Here is a 22,265-nt window from a genome sequence, read left to right as displayed (position 1 = left end):
GTCCTATCATTTCAAAACTACGTCTCATGGACTTGATCCAATTTAGCACTGAGCGCCTAATTTATTTTACCGTAAAACTCAATGGAATTGTATGTAATTATGTCTGTATTTCATCTCTAAATACAGTATTTAGAATAATTATAGGAGTACATTATTCACTTCGAGCAGAAAAATATGCGATATGTCTAGGTATCGTTACCTTTTATTTCTTATTATATTTAATAAAAATATTTTTACGAAGCGACAAATGATTCAGTCAGAATATGTGATTATTATTATTATTACTATTATTATTACTGTTATTATTATTATTATTATTATTATTATTATTAGTAGTAGTAGTAATAGTAGTAGTAGTAGTAGTAGTAGTAGTAGTAGTAGTAGTAGTAGCAGTGGCAGTATTCTTGTTATTACATACAGAGTGTTTTACGAGTTTTACCGCCTGTGCCAAATCTCGCCCGGCTGTCAACGATGCGACACTTTTGGACAGAAGATTGAATAATGTTACGGTTGTGTTTAGTTGGTCCTTCAGTGCGGCTTTAAATTCTGTGCGTGTCAATGAAATTTGATGTTAATAGGAAATTATAATTTTCATAATAAAAGAATATGAGTAATTAATAACGAATTTTATTTTTTCTTAAGCGGCACTGTTGATTGACAAAGTCGATTGTGGAAGTTTTTGATTACGTGTTGTCGAGGTAAAAAGTTTTGTTTACATTCAGTGTAGAAAGTTTGGATGATAGCTCTGACATTGCACGGTTTTACATTACTGTTCACTTGCTTATACGTTCAAGGACGGAGAATACGCAAGACAATACGGTGATATGTTTATCTTGTGCTTCAGTTGAATTACAGACAAACAACTGTAATATCGTTCCTATCATATGAGTGGCTGAATTATTTCCTTTAACACAACTTGCCCTTGAAATATTGGCGCTACCACATTTTAGTTTTGCAAATATGTCGTTATGATTGCTTCTAAGTGAATTTAGAATCGTTCTTTCATGTTAAAGAACTCGTATGTTTGTGGCTTACACTGTAAAAGAGGTCTTAAAACGAAGAGTATAAACTTGTACTGAAGGATCAATAAATTTACCGAGAATTCATTCAAAACTGTCTGACAGTGATGCGTCGTTGCTCACTGGGCTTCGGAACACCGCGTGAAGAAACACTTATAGTTTAACACCATAATTTGAACTGTCAAAAATTGTAAGATAATATACAAACTTGCACTCTCTATGATGTTTGAAAACTGAATGAATTGAGGGAAAATTAAGCAGTCAAAAAGTAAGGAAAATATTTGAAGAAAATTAAGTAAGAATGGTTAAATTCTCATAATGTGAATATGATTATTAACTAATCTCATTGCACTTATTTTCATAGTAATAAGTGAGCTTTAAATTGAGATTCAGTATTTGTATACAGCCCTTAGTTCGTTTTCATGAAACTATTGGAGTATATTCTCACTTTGATATTGTTTGTACATCGCTTAACAGAAATTATAAATCTGTTGTATATGACACAATTTTCTTACTTTTCATATACGACTAATAAACATTGAAGTCCACACCTGTGGAGTAACGGTTAGCGCGTCTGGCCGCGAAACCAGGTGGCCCGGGTTCGAATCCCAGTCGGGGCAAATTACCTGGTTGAGGTTTTATCCGCGATTTTCCCTCAACCCAATTTGAGCAAATGCTGGGTAACTTTCGGTGCTGGACCCCGGACTCATTTCATCGGCATTATCACCTTCACCTCATTCAGACGCTAAATGACCTAAGATGTTGATACAGCGTCGTAAAATAACCTACTTAAATAAAAAAAATGAATGACTTACATTGAACCGCACTTACACAGGTTCTTAGAATCATAACTTTATGATATTGTAAATATTGCACTCTTCAATTATTGTTGTTACGCCTTAAGTTACTATATTTATACTGTATGCATAAATTAATGCCATTATATTCAATAATTTGATAAAATCTGAGACTTAAACACTATAAAAGTCTTATGACATTATAGTAGTATTATTAAGAAATTTTTACATTTTAACTATTTTTTTCCGTGCAATTTGTGTTGTGACAAGTCTGTAATTTTTTCATTCTTGTAATTGACAATATTAGTGAATAATGTTTATGGTAGGCCTACTAAAAATTATTTCTCAAAACTCATCTCGGAGGATGTTAATTACAGTAAATGCAGAACTGATCATTTATACAAAATAATTAATTCATTTCAACATTTTTTTTAATTTGTTGATCAGTTTTTTCTGAAATTATAATGATTATTTTCGTGAAAAAACTGCCGTACTGGAACGGAAATCTTTAAGAGGACAGACAGACTAAATATAATCACACGTAAGAAATATATAAGGAACTTATGTTATTCATGACTGTGCAAATATATAAAACTTTTCAAAATGTTACGATTTTCAAACATCCTTTGGAGAATATGATTCAAAACACACAGGTCTATATGATGAATATTTTTAAGAATAATTGTTTCCTATAATTAGTGCTAAAGTACAGACAGTTATTCTGTTACAGTTGGAAATATCTGTCTGTTAACATTTACTACTCTTCAACTGAATTCTGATAGATGTTGAGGGTGGTGATTTTCAAGTCACTAATATTATTAACAGACTATTCATCTGCATTAAAAAGAAAATATTTCGGTATAACGCTTTCTACAATGAGATGAATATTGAGATACGATTTATCTATGATGATATTAATAAATGTATTACATGGATAAATGGGTACAAGGTGACTGACTTTTTCCTGTAATATTCTTACTTGAACTTCAAAACTGGGATACTGACGAAACTTATAAAAATATTACTATCTAGCTACAGGTCTAGCAAATTAATTAAAGCATAATTCAAATATGAAATCCTCATCCTTTGCTCTAAAATATGTATGTGAACGACTAGCAATACATCACATTACAAAAAAACATAAAATAGTTTCTTGGAACTACTGTACTGTAGATTATTGTTCAACAGTTTTTAATATTATTATGTTATTTCCAAAACTGTACTTATACAAAACTTTACTTACAAGTTAGGTTTACTTTTGCTTATAGTAGGCGTTATTATGGAATAGATTTTATTTATAGTCCTAGGTTTATTGCATTTATGTATTTATAGTTAGATTTAAATTTACGTTTATTTTACTTTTTATTGATGTAATTATTGAAATTTTATTACTGTAATTATTTTCATATTATCGTATATTATATATCACTGCCATCGAATGTATACTCAATTGTAATGTTAATACATACATACATACATACACGCACGCACGTACGCGCGCACACACACACCTATATATATATATATATATATATATATATATATATATATATATACAGAAGGATTTGATTAAATCATCAGTCCTCCAGTGAGGGTGACCACAAGAATCCATCCAGAATACAGAACAGTTATGTTTTTTTAAGTCGATTAATTAAAAAAATACTAAATTTTGGATTTGGGATTCGCTTGATGCCAAAATGTCATATTGACAAAATTACCTTTCTTGAAAATATAAATGATATTGAATGATGTGTAGAGAGTCCCTAAGGATTTGTAATAAGATGTTTTGTATTTGAAAGACTTGGAATTTTAATTTCACTAATTAGTATGAGAATAAATCATATCATATATCATATCATATACTAATGCTATTACTATTGTCATTATTACTACTACCATCACCAATTACTACATTGCCATATTACTGGTACAAGTATTATTACTATTACTACTATCATTATATTGCTACTACTACCACTATTTCTACTACAAACATTACTACTACCATTATTACTACTATTACCATCACTATTGTTAATGCTAGGCCTATTACTACAACCTGTTATTACTACAGTATCTCTTTAGAAACTGTTTTTCCTCCGTTCAGTTCCATGTGGTCTGTTTTGCAATCTAACAGTCTAGTTCCGAAACTAATAATAATTGTTACAGAGTTCAAAATAACCGTCGGCCTTATTTCGATATCTGTAACTTATGTTCATTAACCTTGGTAGTCATTCTTCCACACTCTAGCTTATTCATTATTCACCCACCCACAGCAAGACGGAAATTATCTGTGGCTTTTCTAGTTAAAGAACAATAATAACTCTTTTTTTTTATAGTTCGGAATTCTTACTGATTCTTAAAAGAGACGAGTGATAATCTTATCTTGCTTAGATTCTAGACTCTTATTAGGAACTAAGTGTCCAAACGATCCGGATTTCAATACCTATCTTATCTTCCTAAATTCATCACGTTACTGTGTTGGCACCGGCCCAAACACTGGTCGAGAAAACTCCCTCTCCATGAAGAATCGAACCAGCGAGCATTCCGTAACGCGAATCGTAGGCATGACACCTTAGACCATGACGCTACGGCGTGGAACTTATGTTAAGCCTTGGTTTTTCTGAACCGACGCATGCGAGTTGCGAGGCCCGCCTCGCACAAATCCGGACTACAGGAGAGATAGTGAGTGGTTTCTATAGCTGCGAGGTGCGAGGTCTGCGTACTTCGAAGTTATAGAAACCACTCACTATTTTTCGTGTAGTCCGGATTTGTGCGACGCCTCGCATCTCATAATTGGCATACGTCTGTTCAGAAAAACCAAGGCTTCACATTAAAGAAGAAGGTTTGGAGACACTTTACTGATGAAGCAGACGGGGTGGGGCTATGACTGGTGCTTTCATTTCCAGAAATCTTTTTAACGGTTCATCAAGGAAAACTTGAAGTAGTTTAAATGTGCGGAGCTCAGTATTTGTGCTGGCAATAAATAAAACGGGATTTTCAGAGTCAAAGAGTGGCTTCAATTTAAAAAGCGATCGAGAGGAAATAAGGAAGAATGGATCCGCCAGGTGTGGCATTCTGCGTTGAGGCATTTCAATGCCACGCCACAACCAGTTTGAGAACGACTTCCTTTAATAGCCACCTCCGCTACTTGCTTAAGCACTACAGTATATAAAATTCAATTAACTGTGCATGTAGTCTACATTGTCATGCCTTCTCTTTCTCGTAAGATGTCGGTTTCCGCACGCATTAAATCGGTGACAGACTCCGCTAATTCCTTTTGTAGCCTCGACCAATTAATTGCGTTCCACATGCTGCATTTATTTTCTTTCGTTGAAACAAAGATTAGAATTTTATTAGACTGCATGTTTTTTGGTGCCTGAGTTGTAAAGAAGATATTTTTATGTAGGCATAATTGGAAGTTTTTTCCATTAAAAATGAAAAGTATGAAAAACTTGCAACATTACGAAGGTTAGTCTACTTTCTCCTTCAGTTTAATAGAAGTACATATAGGGTATCATGTATAATTCTCTTATAACATCTAGATATTTTTTATTCTTTAAATTGTAATATACCACCTCGTCTCTTCAATCAGTTACCAACGACATTTTTATCAACTACGCGGTTAGTTTGATAGAAATGATAATAGCGCGGTGATATTTTTCTCAGAAATGGAATTACGTGGAAATTCGTCTTAGACACTACAGTCATGGAAAACTTAAGAAATATCTCAACCTACAACCAGCGCAGTCTCGTAGAACGAGTTACGTTCTGTACTCCTAATAGCGGTAGCAATAGTAATTGAAGACCTTGGTGCAAAAACAGGTCAAGTCCAAAAATGAAAATTTTACAGGAGATAAAAAAAAAAACTTTCCACAAAAATTTAATGTGCATTAATTTCAAACTGATTTTTTACACGACAATTTAGTAAATTAGTGATGATTTTTAGGTGGTTACCAATTTACTTGTTACTTCTCATTAATTCACAGAATTTTTTTAAATGATGGACTTGAATTTTTTTGTCCCGAAAATACAACACATGTCATGTCTTTGTAATGTTTAAACTTAATTTATTTCTTGTTTTAAAACAAATCTATGAAACTTACTTCAGTCTCAGGTGAGTTCCCGTTAAGTGGTTAATCAATGCATATAGGCCTAATATTATGTAGGCCTTATTATGTATTTTCAAACAATTATTATTGTACTATATTTTAAAGCTTAAAGTGTTTAGTGCAACCAATAAGAGTAAGCTTATAATACGAGTATTATTTTTAATTCGATTATTTAACGTCGCGTATCAACTACTGGGTTACTTAGCGTCGGTGAAATTGGTGATAGTGAGATGGTATTTGGCGAGATGAGACCGAGGATTCGCAACAGATTATCTGACATTCGCCTTATGGTTGGGGAAAACCTCGGAAAACCCCAACCAGGTAGTCAGTCCAAGCGGGAATCTAACCCGCGCCCGAGTGTAACTTCAGATCACCAGGCAAACGTACTACTAGTATCTGATCTTGGGGTACCTAAGTTAAAGTTAAAATTGGTACTGAAATATAAGACTGTAGGGAAAGAATATTGACCTACTTTCCATCTAGCGGGAAGATCTGTCTGTTTTTTATGCAAATCAGTGAAAGAGTCAAGTCCTTTTGAGCTGTAGAGACGTTACTAAAAGTCAGCATGGGTGAGATAGGGTTGGCGAAATTTGCCTGGAGTTCTTAATCAGGGGTAGGTTTCTATTTCGTGTCTACTTGGAGCGCTAAAGAAAAGTTCAGGAGGCGAAATATTGCCAACGAATTATTTTAAGATAAAAAAGGGTGGGTATGACCGCAAAATCAACCAAAGCTTTTACGGAAAGAAATAAATAAGTTCCCTGGTCGCTGGTAGAAGAGTTTCGGTAAACTTGAAGACCGTTTTTATAAATAGACCTAATTGGGCTTTTAATTTTAATATCTCTATAACGGCCACAAAGAAATAAAGTTTGGAAGAAATTTAAAACTTCTAATTATGAAGTAGGCCTACTGCACCATAAATTAAAAGTTCCATATGACATAAATAGGGTACAGATATCTAGCTGCTAAGAGAGAGAGATTTAGAACTTTATAAAACTCAATTTAGGACTTTTAGGAGTTTATATAGAATTAAATATTAATAATTTTAATTTAAGTAAATATTCCAGTTTAGGTGGAATTTATGTAAAAAGAACTGGTGCTGACAATGAGTGCTACTGAACTGAACGCTCAAATTCTATCAGTGAAAGAGACTGATTGCTGATTGGTCAGTTTAATTTCTCATACCGGGGGTACATTGAGGCGAAAAGTAATTTGTAAGCTCTCGTATAACGTGAGCAACGCCTTTTATGCTAGGATGGACTTCTCCAAACGAACTTCGGTTCCAGGAAGTTAGGTAAAATCTTCTTCTCTCCTCTTCCAAGACCAATACAGAACGAAATTGCCAGAAAAGTATTTTTCTGCAAGATATTTTTTTTTTACATTTTAAATAGCATTTTTTGTATTTTTAGGGAATTGTTTGCAGTTTAACAGGCCTACTGGTATTTTTATTTTAAATATAGACTACGTAAAAAACCAGAAAGGCATTTTTCAGGCACAAACATAGCTCTTAGGCATTCATAGGAGTTTATAGTTCATTTAGGTGTTTTAAGTCCTATAGAATTTTACTAGGGAGATCCTGTGTACATGAAACGTAGATATATTTGAATAACATATTCTAGGACGTAACAAACAAAATAGGTATGGAACTAGAAATCCGTATCCTAGTCATAAATATACTATTAAACGAGCAATTCTTGTATATTTGTAAATTTTGTCTTGAAAACGATCCAAAGAATTTTGCTAAAATGAGCTGAATATATGGACCTACTGTTTTCGTATGCGAGAAAGCGATTTAGTTAGGTCTCAAATTTGGGAAAACTAATTTAGGGTGTTCAATAATCAGATTGATTTCTACAACTAATAAAATAAATATAAGGGGCACATGTACAACCAGAAAAAAGTGATTTACGAAGCGGTAATGTATTAATGAATCGATGTTTATCTCCTTGACTGCGTCCCGATTTTGAATTTCTGTGGAACTCGACTATGAAGAAAAAAAGCAGTGACAGACAGACCTTGCAGAGAGTTCTTCTCGGGGTACTCCCATTTCTCTCTATTATTCCACCAATATTCTCAACTTTCCCTCATTTTATCTATGATTTGCAACAGTAAAAATAGACTGAGGTGAAGTTTAAGGCATAATACGAATTTCCGGGCCCCTGAGCCTTATCAGGCTACTCGTCCGCTAAACGGGACTTCGCTCTATCAGGGGCTGATGCAGAATGGCCCACCTGTCAGCATCGTATTCACGAATATACGCCCAGACCACCAGTCACATAATTAAATAGAGCGCACAATGGGTCAAAGTGTGCTTAAGGGGTTAGGTACAGCTTCCAGCAATAAAATTTTGGAAATATTCATAATTTTTTCCTACATTACTGTATCTTGTACAATAATGAAAATTAGTATGTGTAAAACACTGTCCTTCTGCTATATGAAAAAATATATATATATATATATATATATTTATATTTACGATTTAATAAATATATTTACATTTTTTTTTTCAAATTCAGTTCACTGTGCAGTGATGAAGCGTGTCCCACATAACCCGAAAACTATCCAACATTCTGTGATGAACTTTTTTGTGTGTATTTATGCATGTCATATCTAGAATATGATGCAAGATCATTTCTCTACCTTTCATAAATTGTCTGATAAAAAATTAATTCATTTTAAAAAATGGTCAAATATCAATATTTTCTCCTAACACAAAATAAAAAAAAATATTATTTATTAAGGAATGTAGTTGAAAAAGCATGATATTGTAAACATGAGCTTCAGCAATAAAATAAAAGAGAGAGAACATGAAAAAGTTAACAATTTTATGGGTTATGGGGGAAACGCTTCATCACTGCACAGTGAACTACCACCATTATGAATTTTGAAAAAAAAAATATATATATATTTTTAATCGTAAAAATATTTTTTCATATAACAGCAGGATAATGTTTTACACATACCAATTTTCATCATTGTACAAGGTACAGTAATGGAGTAAAAAAATATTGAATATTTCCAAAACTTTTACTGCTGTAAACTGTACCTAACCCCTTAAGTTCGGACCCGTCCCGGAGCTAGCTTGTAAAGACAAACCAATAAATGTGCGTTTGAGTGAGTTTTGAAGCATGACTAGACATTCACGATTAACTGGAGTCAATGGCCATATAATAGCCACGCTGCAAGGCCATTGCTTAAGGCAGTGAAGTTCTAACAAAGTAAGGACTGCGCATCTCGTTCTTATGACAGGGAAGTAACCATAATAAAATGTAGAATTTAATATAAGTATGATCGAATTGCATTAAAACGTATTAAAATTAAAATAGTTAAAATTCACTGTGGTCACTATACATGTTCCGGCACCGTACCGTCTACCGTCCCATTTTCAGTAGTGTACATTTGAGGCCAGCTGTGTTATTGAGCGTATTCGTGCTACGTGCTGCTCTGCCGTATGGTTTGACCTTGATGCTCAAACACGCCAATAACACAGCTGTCTCAAATGTTCACTACTGAAGATAGGACGTCACTGTACCGGAACATATACAGCACAACTTCAATTCTGTATAAAATTCTTCACAGAGGGCTCACCTCTTTTGGCTCACCAAGGTTGCAGCGATGCAGGCGCACTAAGAAAAGACCCATAATCACAACAAATAAGTACGCAGTGTTTTATACATAGCCTACATGAACAAATTATTAGACTAATGGTGGGTTGCAAGACGCATTTATTCCTTCGTTAGCCGCTAACGGAACAATAAGTTCAAAAGACGCGTTGCAAGAAATATCCTTAGTGTTATTGGTCCGTTAATTTTTTTTTTAATTTTAGTAGGTTATTTTACGACGCTTTATCAACATCTAAGGTTATTTAGCGCCTGAATGAGATGAAGGTGATAATGCCGGTGAAATGAGTCCGGGGTCCAGCACCGAAAGTTACCCAGCATTTGCTCGTATTGGTTTGAGGGAAAACCCCGGAAAAAACCTCAACCAGGTAACTTTCCCCGACCGGGATTCGAACCCGGGCCACCTGGTTTCGCGGCCAGACGCGCTGACCGTTACTCCACAGGTGTGGACTTTAATATATATGTTTCTGCTTTGCAAGATCTTCTGTTCGACAACAAAATATTAATAGCCTACACTGTCCAATTTTATGAACGCAAGAATAATGTAGTTAATCTAAATAATAATAATGTTGTTAAACTAAATTACCATTTTTGTAGATAGAGCTATCTCTTCTTAGCCATCGATACACGATAATTTGATTACTTATTTATTTATTCATTTTATTTTAACGATTTTCGCAAGTATTCAATTTAAATTCATGGCAAAACGGTTTAATTTTCTAAAAAAAGATTCAAGACATCAACTGTTCAGATTATTTTTACCTATCTGCTTGATGCACCTGTGAGGTCAATCGCAACACTGCTTCTTCTGTACCTTTTAAAGTAGCAGAAGGAAGGAATTTCTCTAGCCTTAACCATTCTCATATTATGTATAGGCCCTATTATTCACTATTTTTGGATATCAACTATAGAGGATTTCACGTTATAAAAAAGCATTCAGCATAATGGGGCTATTCCATCAAATGACCAGTTACCATAGAAACGCCTACATACCATATAGCTTGTACAATGTATATTAGACAAGGCCCAAATAAAACCAATGCCTTTTTCTTAACGTGGAATCCTCTATAGACAAGAGCAAAAACAAAGCATTTATATATCTACCATTCCATGTTATGAAGAAAAAAAATGACCTCGAAGATACAGAGGTAGTAGACCTACTAATTGGTTCTAGAGGAACAATTAGGATTCCTAGCAAAATTTTGGAACTCTCTTTCTCTCCATGCAAACATTCATTTTAAAATATATAATTAATGTCACTATAGTGTCCCTACAAATACATATAAAACCATTGTTATTATCTACATTAATTATTTAACTTATTATATTCCAATGTTATTAATTTGAAGTTACTGAATTAACATTGTATTTAATGTATACAGAATGGATGATAATTTCTGCACCAAAATTAAACTGTTAATAGATCATAAGGAGAGATTTTAAAAATCTAAATAAGTTTTTTTCTAACATTCATCATTTTAGAGGAAATCGTTATGTTTCTATGAAGCGTTTGGCAACAGCACGGCTACTCTAGCAAGCGCGGCGTGCACTCCTTACCTTCCCCCCCCCCCACCCTCTGCTGTACTCAGTGACGCGCGACAATGCGCTACGTTGCGAGATTTATTTTAACGATTTTCGCAATTATTCAATTTAAATTTAATGGCTAAACTGTTTAATTTTCTGAAAAAAAAGCCTCGAGACATTAACTGTTCAGATTATTTTTACTTATCTGCTTGTATAGCAATTAGCCATTTCTCTCGGGCCATTACCGCAATAGAGCGCTGCAAACATTGGGCAAAAACTATTTTTTCCTGCTTAACGGTGCTTCATCGTAGGAAAAATGTAATAAATGTTTTGTTATTTTTAAATGTTGGTGCATCGGTCCTCTTCCATCCTGTATATTAACTTAATTATTTACATGTGTCTGGTATGTTTCTTCTACGGACAATCTCGAAGTTTGAGGAAGCTTTATATAGACCAGACGTCTCCAAAAGCGTACTCGCGAGTAAGCCCCTGAACGGAACCGAAGCCAGTACGTAATGAGCGCGCTCCGCCTTACCCATCCCCACCTGTACTGTATTCAATGTTTATGCGCAAACGAAGAGCAGTGGTGGACTACCATTATCATTGTGTTTTCGGAGTGTTCCACCGTTTCACAATGTCTTCTAATCATGTACGTAGTACATTCAAGGTTGAATAGAAAGAGAAATTTTTTTGTGTTAGTGGGGAGAATGTGAAATGCTTAATTTGTTCGAAAATTCTTAAGCGTGTATTAAAATTCAACATGCGATGACAATACTCGACTCTTCACAAAGAATATCATACAATTACAGGCATGTTGGACATGTGAAAATAATTTATTTTGGGGCTGTCTGTATAACTGTTGGTTATACATAATAATCAGTATATTACAATACGTTTACACTCAGTTCCGCATGATAAACATATAGTTTTTAGTTTAATTTTAGGTGAAATACGTAGGCTTACAAATATTTTAATAAATATAAAAGAAGAAAATACAAACACAAATCATACACGTGTCCTCAGTCTTAAACAGAAAAGCTTCTTCCTAGCTATGTTCTACCTTGGAATATTGGAAAATCAATGAAGCCCTTTACAGAAGCATCATTTGTAAAATCGTGCATACAGGACGTTAATAAAATACTGTGTCCAGAACAAAGTCAAAGTTTAAGAAAATTAAATTCTTTCCAATTACAGTTCAGAGAAGGAATTTCAAGATCGTAAATTTAATTGAATCTGAAGTCGAAACCACAATTAACCAGTTTGTAGCTTGCTCACTTGCATTGGACGAAAGCACAGACAGAAATGACAAAGCTCACCTAGTCATTTTCATCCGAGGAGTTAATGAACATTTTACTGTGTCTGAATGTCTTCTAGATGTAATTACAAAATAAAACTGGAGAAGATCTTTTACAGACATTGAAAGGCACCATAGAACAGAAGAGGTTGAATTTGCAATGGCTTGTGTCAATAGCAACAGACGGTGCTCCAGCTTAATAGTATACCAAAATAATATACAAACATATGATATTTCTTATTCTTTTGATATTATTTGTAAACATAAGCAGACCATTGCCGCGATCCCCCACTGGTCGCTTCAATCTGTTGAGGTATGAGTCTCTTCCCCTTCTCTAGCCTTACAGCACACTGTGTTCGGCGGGCAGCATCGAGAGCATTAATGACGATACGCTTTTTGGAGACCTCTGATATAGAGCCATAATATTATAAAAATGAGCCTAGACTACAAAAATCAAGATGTTATAATAGTTATACAGGGACATCATTTTATTTTTACTAACATTTTTAATATTAACCTGCCTATACCTTTCTATTAACGATTGAAACAGGAAACACCGTTTGCTACCCTTTCCACGACGGAGTTCGATGATACTGGCGTAAAATACAAATCACTTTACTAGGTATAGGAGGGAAGAAAAGTAGTTCATCCATTTATGTAAACTAGGAAATATCGCGATTTTGAGTTTGATAATTTTCATTAGGTTTTTGTTTAATCAAAATACAGTATTGTATTAACACTTAGTGTTTTACACACGAATTGAGCTATCCATTCGGAAGTATTAATTATGCAGTATATATTGTACTGTTACAGCACATTAGCGTACTATATAGAGAATGAAGTTAAATTGAAAAATAATTATAATATGGATATTTAAACACATTTTAGAAAATGGTGGCCGTTCATTTCGATACAGGCTTCAGTTCTTTTGTACATATTATCCCACTATAGACTATTGTACCTAATTCCAATTACCAGTTTCGTCCTTCGTACGAGTAACTCATGGTGAAATAATTCTTTACCTACTCTATAAAAGAGTACCTTACGTACTGTAAATTCAATCTTCACTTCTGCCCGATCCGAAAAGATAAAATCACTCAGAAATGCTATCTACTGTCCGTTCAAGTGGTTTTGTCGCAGGGTTGTAGAAAGGGGGGGGGGAATCACGTAACATTTAATTACTTAAGGAGGCCCTTTTATTTAAGTTATTTTAAACACTTGAATAATATTACGTAGACGTCCAATTCCTAACAGAAATTATTGTTTTCAGAAAAGAGCTAAGATAGCCCAGCTACTAGACTTTACAAAGGGGCGAACAGAAGCAGGTGGGGGAAACCGGGATGCGACATAGGGAAACGGACGTCAGTACCCGTACGAAAATATGATTCAATATTGAAAGCTCTTTCGTCACTGGAAAACGCGAATATATTTCTGAAACGTACTATACTCAGTAACTCAGTACTGCTTACGCGCCCTCGGCTCTGTGTCGTGAACGGTTGGAAGTTTACTAGTAGAAGGGGTGGGAGTGAAGTACATTCCAAAACTCAGGTACAATAAAAATTGAAGTAAAAATAAAATGATGTCCCTGTATATATCTTGGTTTCGGTTTCAAAATTAATTCACAAAGGATCCATACAATCTATGCAAAGATGTTCTGAAATAAATTGTACGCATCTATACTTCGTCCCATAATGTCTGACAGAAGAAGTAAACATTGCCGACAGCGGAGGAGAGAAGTATATAATTGCTATTCAACCAATGGCAGAGGTCTTACTCCAACCCTTATCTTAAAATTGGATGGGGGTAGAACGCTTCAGACCGCCAAAGCGTGGAATGAAAATTCTGCCACTGGTTGATTAGCAATTATACTTCTCTCCTCCTCTGCCGACAATGTTCACATCTCCTGTCAGAGATAATGGAACGAAGTATATTACATAAATTTCCTCACGGGTACTCATAATTTCGAACTCGACTGACACCGCGTCCATAAATATCTGCTCGTATGTAAAAATATCACTTTCTGTACTGCACATAATTACTTAAATAAATGTTCAGGCAGTACTAATTTTTTATGTCGTTTAACGAAAGATTAAAATCTAATGAAGGAACGTCCTTGGAATTACTCTGTATCGAATCGTATACTTGAAAACATGTTGCCAGTAGAAGCGAAATTCTTTATAGTGAGATTATCTCTAATTTTTTAAGGCTATACAAAACATGGGAACTGATTCGTTTCACTTTTCTTTCGTTAGAGGACGTTTTTCCGTGGTTATTCACTATCTTTACATTACGCTACACTTGACCCTGAATCGAGCTCCATTAAATCATGTCTAAACCCTCTCAGACTCACTTTCTCCGCAGATAAAATCTCAAACGGTGGCCGAGTTGAATCTCCTAAGACATGCATGACCAAAAAATCCTTGTAAAATGTAACAGGTTGTTCAATGTTGTTATTTTCTACCAATGATCGATTTCTTCATTGCAGCTATTGGACCTTGATATGGAAAAAAATTGTTCCTTCCCTCTCGAAGCGACAAGTCTGGTCAACCAAAGAATGCAAAGGAGTTCCCCACATTGACCTTGATTTGAGGACTAACGGATCTATTGTGGCCACACACTGTTATTACCGTAGTGAATGCTTGAGACTTATCTATGTACGGCTAAATTAATTTAGGAGTGGCGTGACGCAAGAAACCGTCTTGCGGATATAATTCGAAATTATAGGTTTGACAAGGGGAGGAACGGAAGTGCGCGGTTGTTGTTGAATGGTTCCTGGATATATTCTGTGTATTGTGGAGGGTTATAATGCCTTTTATAATACACAGTCATACGCAAAACTATCAAGGCAACTAAGACGCCTGCTAATGAATGTACTGTCTTCCTCCGACGAGTTTAGTGCTGGGACCTGAGGTATTCTTGCCATCGGTGCGGGGGAGGGTTGCAGGTAGATTCTTTTGTTGCTACAGCCAGCCGAGCCGAGCGGAGTGGGAAGTATTAATCGTTCAAATATATGCAGTCTTCAGTTTGTAGTAGTGTGTGAATATTTCATATACATATTGTTTACCTAGGTCTATATGGTTTTGTTATTAATATATTAACTATAATGTTCCAATTTTTGCTCAAACGTCTCCCTGATGTTAGCTATGTTAATATTATATGAATTACTCATGTTAAATATTTCACTGTTACAAGTCATTTTTAAGGAAACATGCTGCGGAAAAGTTTTTTGTTTTATTCTATTGGAATTTTAGACTACTGTATGTGTGATTGGTATCGTGAAAAACAGATTCCTATAATGGCATGCGAAAATCATTTGATGGTAATATCTTAAAATATAAATCAAGTAGTTTTACTTCTCAAGTGAGTTCAGCAGTACAGTGTATTTAAATTGATTACTTTACTAATTTAATTCAATTCTACTAATCACTAAATTTTATAGTATGATTCTTCTTTTCATTTATATTATTGTAGTTGTATTATGATTTTTCTTTTTATTTATTTTATTGTGTTTGTATTTCTGGTGGTGTGATGGCCTTAACTTCACCAGAATAAATAAATAAATAAATAAATAAATAAATATATAATAAAATTTTCTACAATTCTCTATCTCGCCAAAAATACGTTAGAAAACTAATAGGCATACTGCTCTCGTAAAGTGGGCGAATGTTTTCAGTATGATTGTACTTTCTTCCAGACTGCCGCTGTCACTGTCCCCTCCCACTCCAGTACCGCGCTAGACTAGTCGGAACCGCATTCCTCTCAGCACTAAACTCCTCAGAGGATGACAGTAAGAAGAGTACACAAGTCCAATGACTGAGTCTTGTGACTCAGGACTAGAAATTGACGTTTTCACTAACCGGAACGCTCTGTTATTTTTGTCGACAAGGTGGTGTTGATGATGACACCGACGGAATTAATGACTAGTGATATGACACCCAGTATTACTATGCTATATAATTATACACAGAATGATTTAAAATCCGGCGACGTAGAAAAACTCCGTTATTCGTGCAGATAACGAAAAATGGAAATAGAGGAAAGTTGTTGCAAATATGTAGTTTTCAATCTAATGTGCTAGAATTGCCAATGCAGAATACATCGCTGAGGCCGTACACTGGTACAACACACCCTCCAGTTCCAATGCTGCCAAATTAGTGGTTTTTCCTCTAGTTCTATCGAATTTTAGATACGCATTATTTAACAGAGAAAAATTGTTTACATGCAGAGTTCAGCGCAGCGGTCATCAGCACACAGCACGTTCGGGCTAACGTCACAGTCTACTATATACAGTCGCGAAGCTCAATATGTAGTAAAAATGCAAACATGGGTAGTTGCCCACCACTAGGATCGCTACTATCGCCTCATCATCGCAGATCTTTCTCCTAGTAGACGACAAAATATGTTACACTTTCGTTGTGTTCTTTTGGAAATATTAACACCTTCCTTCCGTTATTGAAATATTAAATGCATAAAGTTAATTTATTATTTTAATGAAGTATATTAAATTCCACCATAAACTCGAAGATACCTGCAAGAAATAGGTTAATGTTATATTTGTTTGTGCAAAACGAACTGAAATTTACTATAATCGCTTCACTCATTCAAGATTATAGCGATAATTAACTATTAAACCAATAAATATTAATTTTCATTTCCCTTTACAACAATAATAATCGAAATATGAATTAATGGAGTAACTTATGTGTACCGGTACTTGTAGTGTAGGCTTACGTAGTTAACAAAGTGGGATGAGGTTAAGCAATAATAATCACACCAGAATTAGAAATAAAACGTGAGCAATAAATGTTATTGAAACAGACTTTTTCTACGTCTCTAGTAAAGCAACAAATAAAAATAACAAAATTAACAGCTATAATTAAAAACCTATCCTTTGAAAAAAAATTGGCCTAAGCAATAATAATCACACCAGAATTGAAAATAAAACATGATCAGTAAATTTCATTAAAACAAACTTAATTTTTCTACGTCTCTAGTAAAATATTATTATTCCAATTATTGTATTTTAGCCATTAACATTTTCATTATAACCAATAACAAACATTTCACAAGCATCAATGTGAAATACGCAACGAGCTAGCACTCGATGGAAATACGACACAGTCCAAAGTCGACCGTGGACAGTCTATTGTTTCTACTTGCTAACCGCTTGGAGCGCTTTATCACGAGATTTGCAAAAAAATCACCTCAAGCTTCGCGACTGTATATAGTAGACTGTGCTAACGTCTCTTATCCACGGATAAGAGACTGCACTATGGTGCACCGTAGCTGCTGGCGGGTATGTTCTATCCCTCTCTGCCTGCTCCCCGACGAGGCATTTGATGTTGCACCGAATACCCTTTACCCATTTCAGCGAGTGCTGACGGCCACTGGTTTAGCGGTTATTTAACTTCTCACAATGCAAAGAAACATTTCTTTACATTGATAGCATAAGAATTCAGGGAAATTTCATTCTTGCCTGAACTTGTATTGACAACACTGCTAATTGTCATAATTTTGTAATTTACCTGATACACTACGCATCTAAAATTCGGTAGAATTAACGAAAAAGCCAGTAATTATATCTTGTCATGTTATTTCCAAATATTGTAATACTAAGTCAAAATCATCAAGATCATTTATGTAAGATAATTAGAGATAAATTAATTAAGAATTAACATCGAAACAAAGAAGAAAGAGCAGTTTTATTTTCCTATTGTTTGTCGACGCCGAAGAACGAACCTAATTTCTAGGAATGATAAACCCTCGCTCTCGTACTGAAATAAAGGACGAGTGGCGTTTTGATTTATATAAATGTGAAAATTTGATACTTTCGTATAAAGAAAATGTGTGATGGGTTATAATTAATCGGTATAATAACGCTGATCAACTGGTAGGTTTCTAGCGTCGATGGAATTGGTGATAGCGGGATGATATTTGCTGAAATGAAGCCGAGGATTCGCCATAGATTACCTGACGTTCGTCTTACAATCACGGAAAATCTCAGAATAAATCCAACCAGGTAATCACCTCCAAGAGGGAATCGAACCAATGTGCGAACGCAGCTCCAGATCCGAGGCAAACGTTCTGCTCTCGCTCTCTTAGATACTTCGGTGGCACACGTGAGTATACCATGTGTTAACAGTTACGAAACTGAAAAACAGTTAATCTTTTTAATTTAAATTTGCCGTCTACTGCTTATAAGAACTCTAATGTAATAATAATAATAGCATAGTCTAACTTATATTTACTGTCTAGTGATTAAAAGAACCTTGATGCTATAATAATAGCATTGTCTAACTTTATAAAAAAAAGTTCCAGGCATAAATTTAGCTGTAATCAGTTTATTGCGAAAGTAGTTGTTGTTCAGTCAACTGTCCGAAGACAGTTCTGAACCTCACAAGTGATACAACAAGATACCACTTATGAGGCAACTAAACCAGGAGATAATGGAGTAAGGTGGCCAGTTCCTTCCCCCCTCTATCGCACACATCACCGACTAGCTACATAGTACACTAGTCAGACTTCAGATGCATACAAACAATATTGTTCTTCCTCTGAAAAATACCGTCAAGTGAGATGTACTGTCTGATAATAAGGTGGGTGCTCCTGTTATGGCCATGTTCCTGATATGGCCACCCCCCTATTGTGAGTTAGTTAACCAAAAAATCCGCTAAATTGCAGCAGCATCCAGTGAAAGGACATCCTGGTATGTCACTTGATCTTTTTCCATCCAGTCAGGTTGAGCAATATCACGTCAATTACCTGTTTTGCAGTTTTCATGTGACCTCTTCTTATTTTTCTCTTTTAAGTCTCCTTTGTTTTATGCATGTTTTTCAATTATTTGTTTCAAGAAAACCATCGTTCAGTTTTTAATGTTCTGTTGATTGGTGTTGTCGTTGATGGCGTATCTTTTACGAGTTGTTCATAATCAAACGATTTTCGTGAAAGCTTACCTGCTCCTGATATGGCCATATCAAATGCACCATGGGCATATCAAGTTCATTTCACTTTTATTTTTTCACCTGACAAATTTACATGCCTTAAAGCTGGGATTACGCAAAAGTTTTGTATTTTAAGAAAAACAACTTAATTTTTTTATGGATAGACCTGTTTTGATTACACTTTTGAATTATAAAAAAGATTATTAAGTGTCATATTTATTCATTTTACACCAAAATTATTTAATTTTAGCACAACTGCGCTATTAAACTGAAAACAATCACGATTTGTAGAACATGGAACAAGGGTGGCCATATCATGTGCACATGTTCCTGATGTGGCCACTAGGTAGACTTTTGGAATTTGGGACTTTTTGGACAATTAAAAATATTTTATAGGGAAAGGAAATTGTTTTAAGAAAGTCCATTAGACTGAGAACGAGTAAGAAAAAAGTAGTTTACATTTTTTTTTTTTCAAAATGGCAGCTAGAAAAATTCTCAAACCTTAGCATGGCCATATCAGGGACACCTACCTTAGATGTACATATCAGCCAGAACCTCAATCAGAAGTAACTGTCGAAAATATGAGTGCGGAAAAATGCCAGTATTAAAAAACTGCGATATGAAATTGTGATCACGTGAACTGAATTGATCTCTAACCAAAAATGGAGAGTGTTATTGAGTAATTGGATGGTAATCGTTTCACTCAAGGTGGACTGAAACATTATTTAACTGATATTGTAATTATCACCTGTGTATGCTGCCCCGTGTTAAGTTGAACCATAAATGGACAACACTTTGCATAAGGAATGCGATTCAGTGGCGTTATTATATTTTATAATTACATGTTGTTCTTGCCCCCGTTCTTCATGTTGTTTGTCCCTGTTATTGTTGGCTCCCTGTGATCCTCCCAGTCTGGCTGGATACATGCCCCTGTTGTAATATTTGTGCTATGTTGTCTTAAAACGATGGCCTTGTGCTTTGCCGTCGATGGATTTTAAATGACGTTACAATCTTTAGTAAGGGTCCCTCTGGGAGCATTGTAAACCTGTAGGTTCCGTCTAGTATAGCTATTTAAGGCAGAGAGAGGGCTGCAGTCAAAATTCGTTGGCCATTTCTCACTCAGGTTTAATTTTGACGCTAAATAACATTTGTAGTTGAAAGAGTCTTTAAATAAATTACGATTCTTTTTTTTTTTTTTAAGGCTCTGCTGCTCTTGGAAGACTCTCTCGAAAAGTTCTCGTAACCTAGTAAGGTAGGTGTCCCTGATATGGCCATGCTAAGGTTTGAGAATTCTTCTAGCCGCTATTTTGAAAAAAAAAAAAAATGTAAACCACTTTATTCTTACTCGTTCTCAGTCTAATGGACTTTCTTAAAACAATTTCCTTTCCCCATAAAAATAGCTTTAATTGTACAAAAAGTCCCAAATTCCAAAAGTCTACCTAGTGGCCATATCAGGAACACGTGCACATGATATGGCCACCCTTGTTCCATGTTCTACAAATCGTGATTGTTTTCAGTTTGATAGCGCAGTTGTGTTAAAATTAAATAATTTTGGTGTAAAATGAATAAACATGACACTTAATAATCTTTTTTATAATTCAAAAGTGTAGTCAAAACAGGTTTCTCCATAAAAAATTAAGTTGTTTTTCTTAAAATACAAACTGTTTGCGTAATCCCTGCTATAAGGCATGTAAATTTGTCAGGTGAAAAAATAAAAGTGAAATGAAATGGATATGGCCATGGTGCATTTGATATGGCCATATCAGGAGCAGGTAAGCTTTCACGAAAATCGTTTGATTATGAACAACTCGTAAAAGATACGCCATCAACAACACCAATCAATAGAACATTAAAAACTGAATGGAGTACTATGGTTTTTATGAAGCAAGTCTTTGAAAAAATGCATAAAACAAGGGAGACTTAAAAGAGAAAAATAAGAAGAGGTCACATGAAAACTGCAAACAGGTAATTGGCGTGATATTGCTCAACCTGACTGGATGGAAAACGATCAAGTGACCTACCAGGATGCCCTTTCACTGGATCCTGCTGCAATTTATCGGATTTTTTGGTTAACTAACTCACAATAGTGGGGTGGCCATATCAGGAACATGGCCATAACAGGAGCACCCACCTTATTAATATTGATTCCGCAGAAATATTCAAATTGATTCCGTTTTATATCCTAGAGTAATTTTCTATTTAACATTCCAAGATCGAGCAAATTATTTCATATGAACTCACCATTAACTAAATGCTTTTTCACCATCATTAACAAACCGCCACCGGCGTAACTCAGGCGTCAGCGCGTTTGCCTACTGATCCGTCCAGAGTTGCGCTCGGGAGTGGGTTCGATTCCCGCTTGGGCTGATTATCTCGTTAGGTTTTTGAGAGATTTTTCCCAACCGTAAGGCGAATGTCGGATAATCTATGTCAAATCCTCGGCCTCATCTCGTCAAATATTATGTCGCTATCACCAATTGCATCGACGCTAAATAACCTAATAGTTGATACAGCGTCGTTAAATAACAAAATATGAAAAGACCATTTGGTGTTTTCCATCTTCAGGAAGTTATTATTTTTTAAATTGGCCTCTCCATCTTTTTATAGATCGGCACTCTCCTCTTCTTCCACTAGATTTATATTTACGTATTTGTAGAGGAATGCGGTTCTGTTCCATTCTGTGTGTAATTGTGTCATTGTAATCTGTATGTATCTATTATTTAAACAATGTTCTGCATTTGTAAGTTAAAGACCTCCCCCGGAAAAAGAATGTAACACAAAATTATTTAAATGTGTAATTTAGGTGGAAAAAGTAATTTTGAAGCATTAATTTATAACAATAAATTATTGCATTGAATAGCAGAAAAAACTTGTATCCTTGATTAATCAAAGATTCTGTTAATAAAAATAAAGGCCTAACGAAATATGTCACTGAAATTATTGTCCTTTCTCCTGAAGTAT

The 22,265-nt window shown here is 34.9% G+C and overlaps 1 protein-coding gene across 1 annotated transcript in view; it reads right to left on the bottom strand.

The window, feature by feature from the left end:
• LOC138698906 (elastin-like) overlaps positions 1–22,265 on the bottom strand; it is a 74,132-nt gene that overhangs the window by 24,231 nt on the left and 27,636 nt on the right. Inside the window, exon 3 of the mRNA XM_069825104.1 lies at positions 9,514–9,551. Coding sequence (XP_069681205.1) covers positions 9,514–9,551 — 38 coding nt within the window. The remainder of the gene's footprint in view (positions 1–9,513; positions 9,552–22,265) is intronic.

This window comes from Periplaneta americana, chromosome 4 (genome assembly GCF_040183065.1).
Source record: "Periplaneta americana isolate PAMFEO1 chromosome 4, P.americana_PAMFEO1_priV1, whole genome shotgun sequence".
In the NCBI taxonomy this organism is placed as follows: Eukaryota; Metazoa; Arthropoda; class Insecta; order Blattodea; family Blattidae; genus Periplaneta; species Periplaneta americana.
Note: the sequence above shows the minus strand (reverse complement) of the source record. Positions and strands in the feature narration are given on the sequence as shown.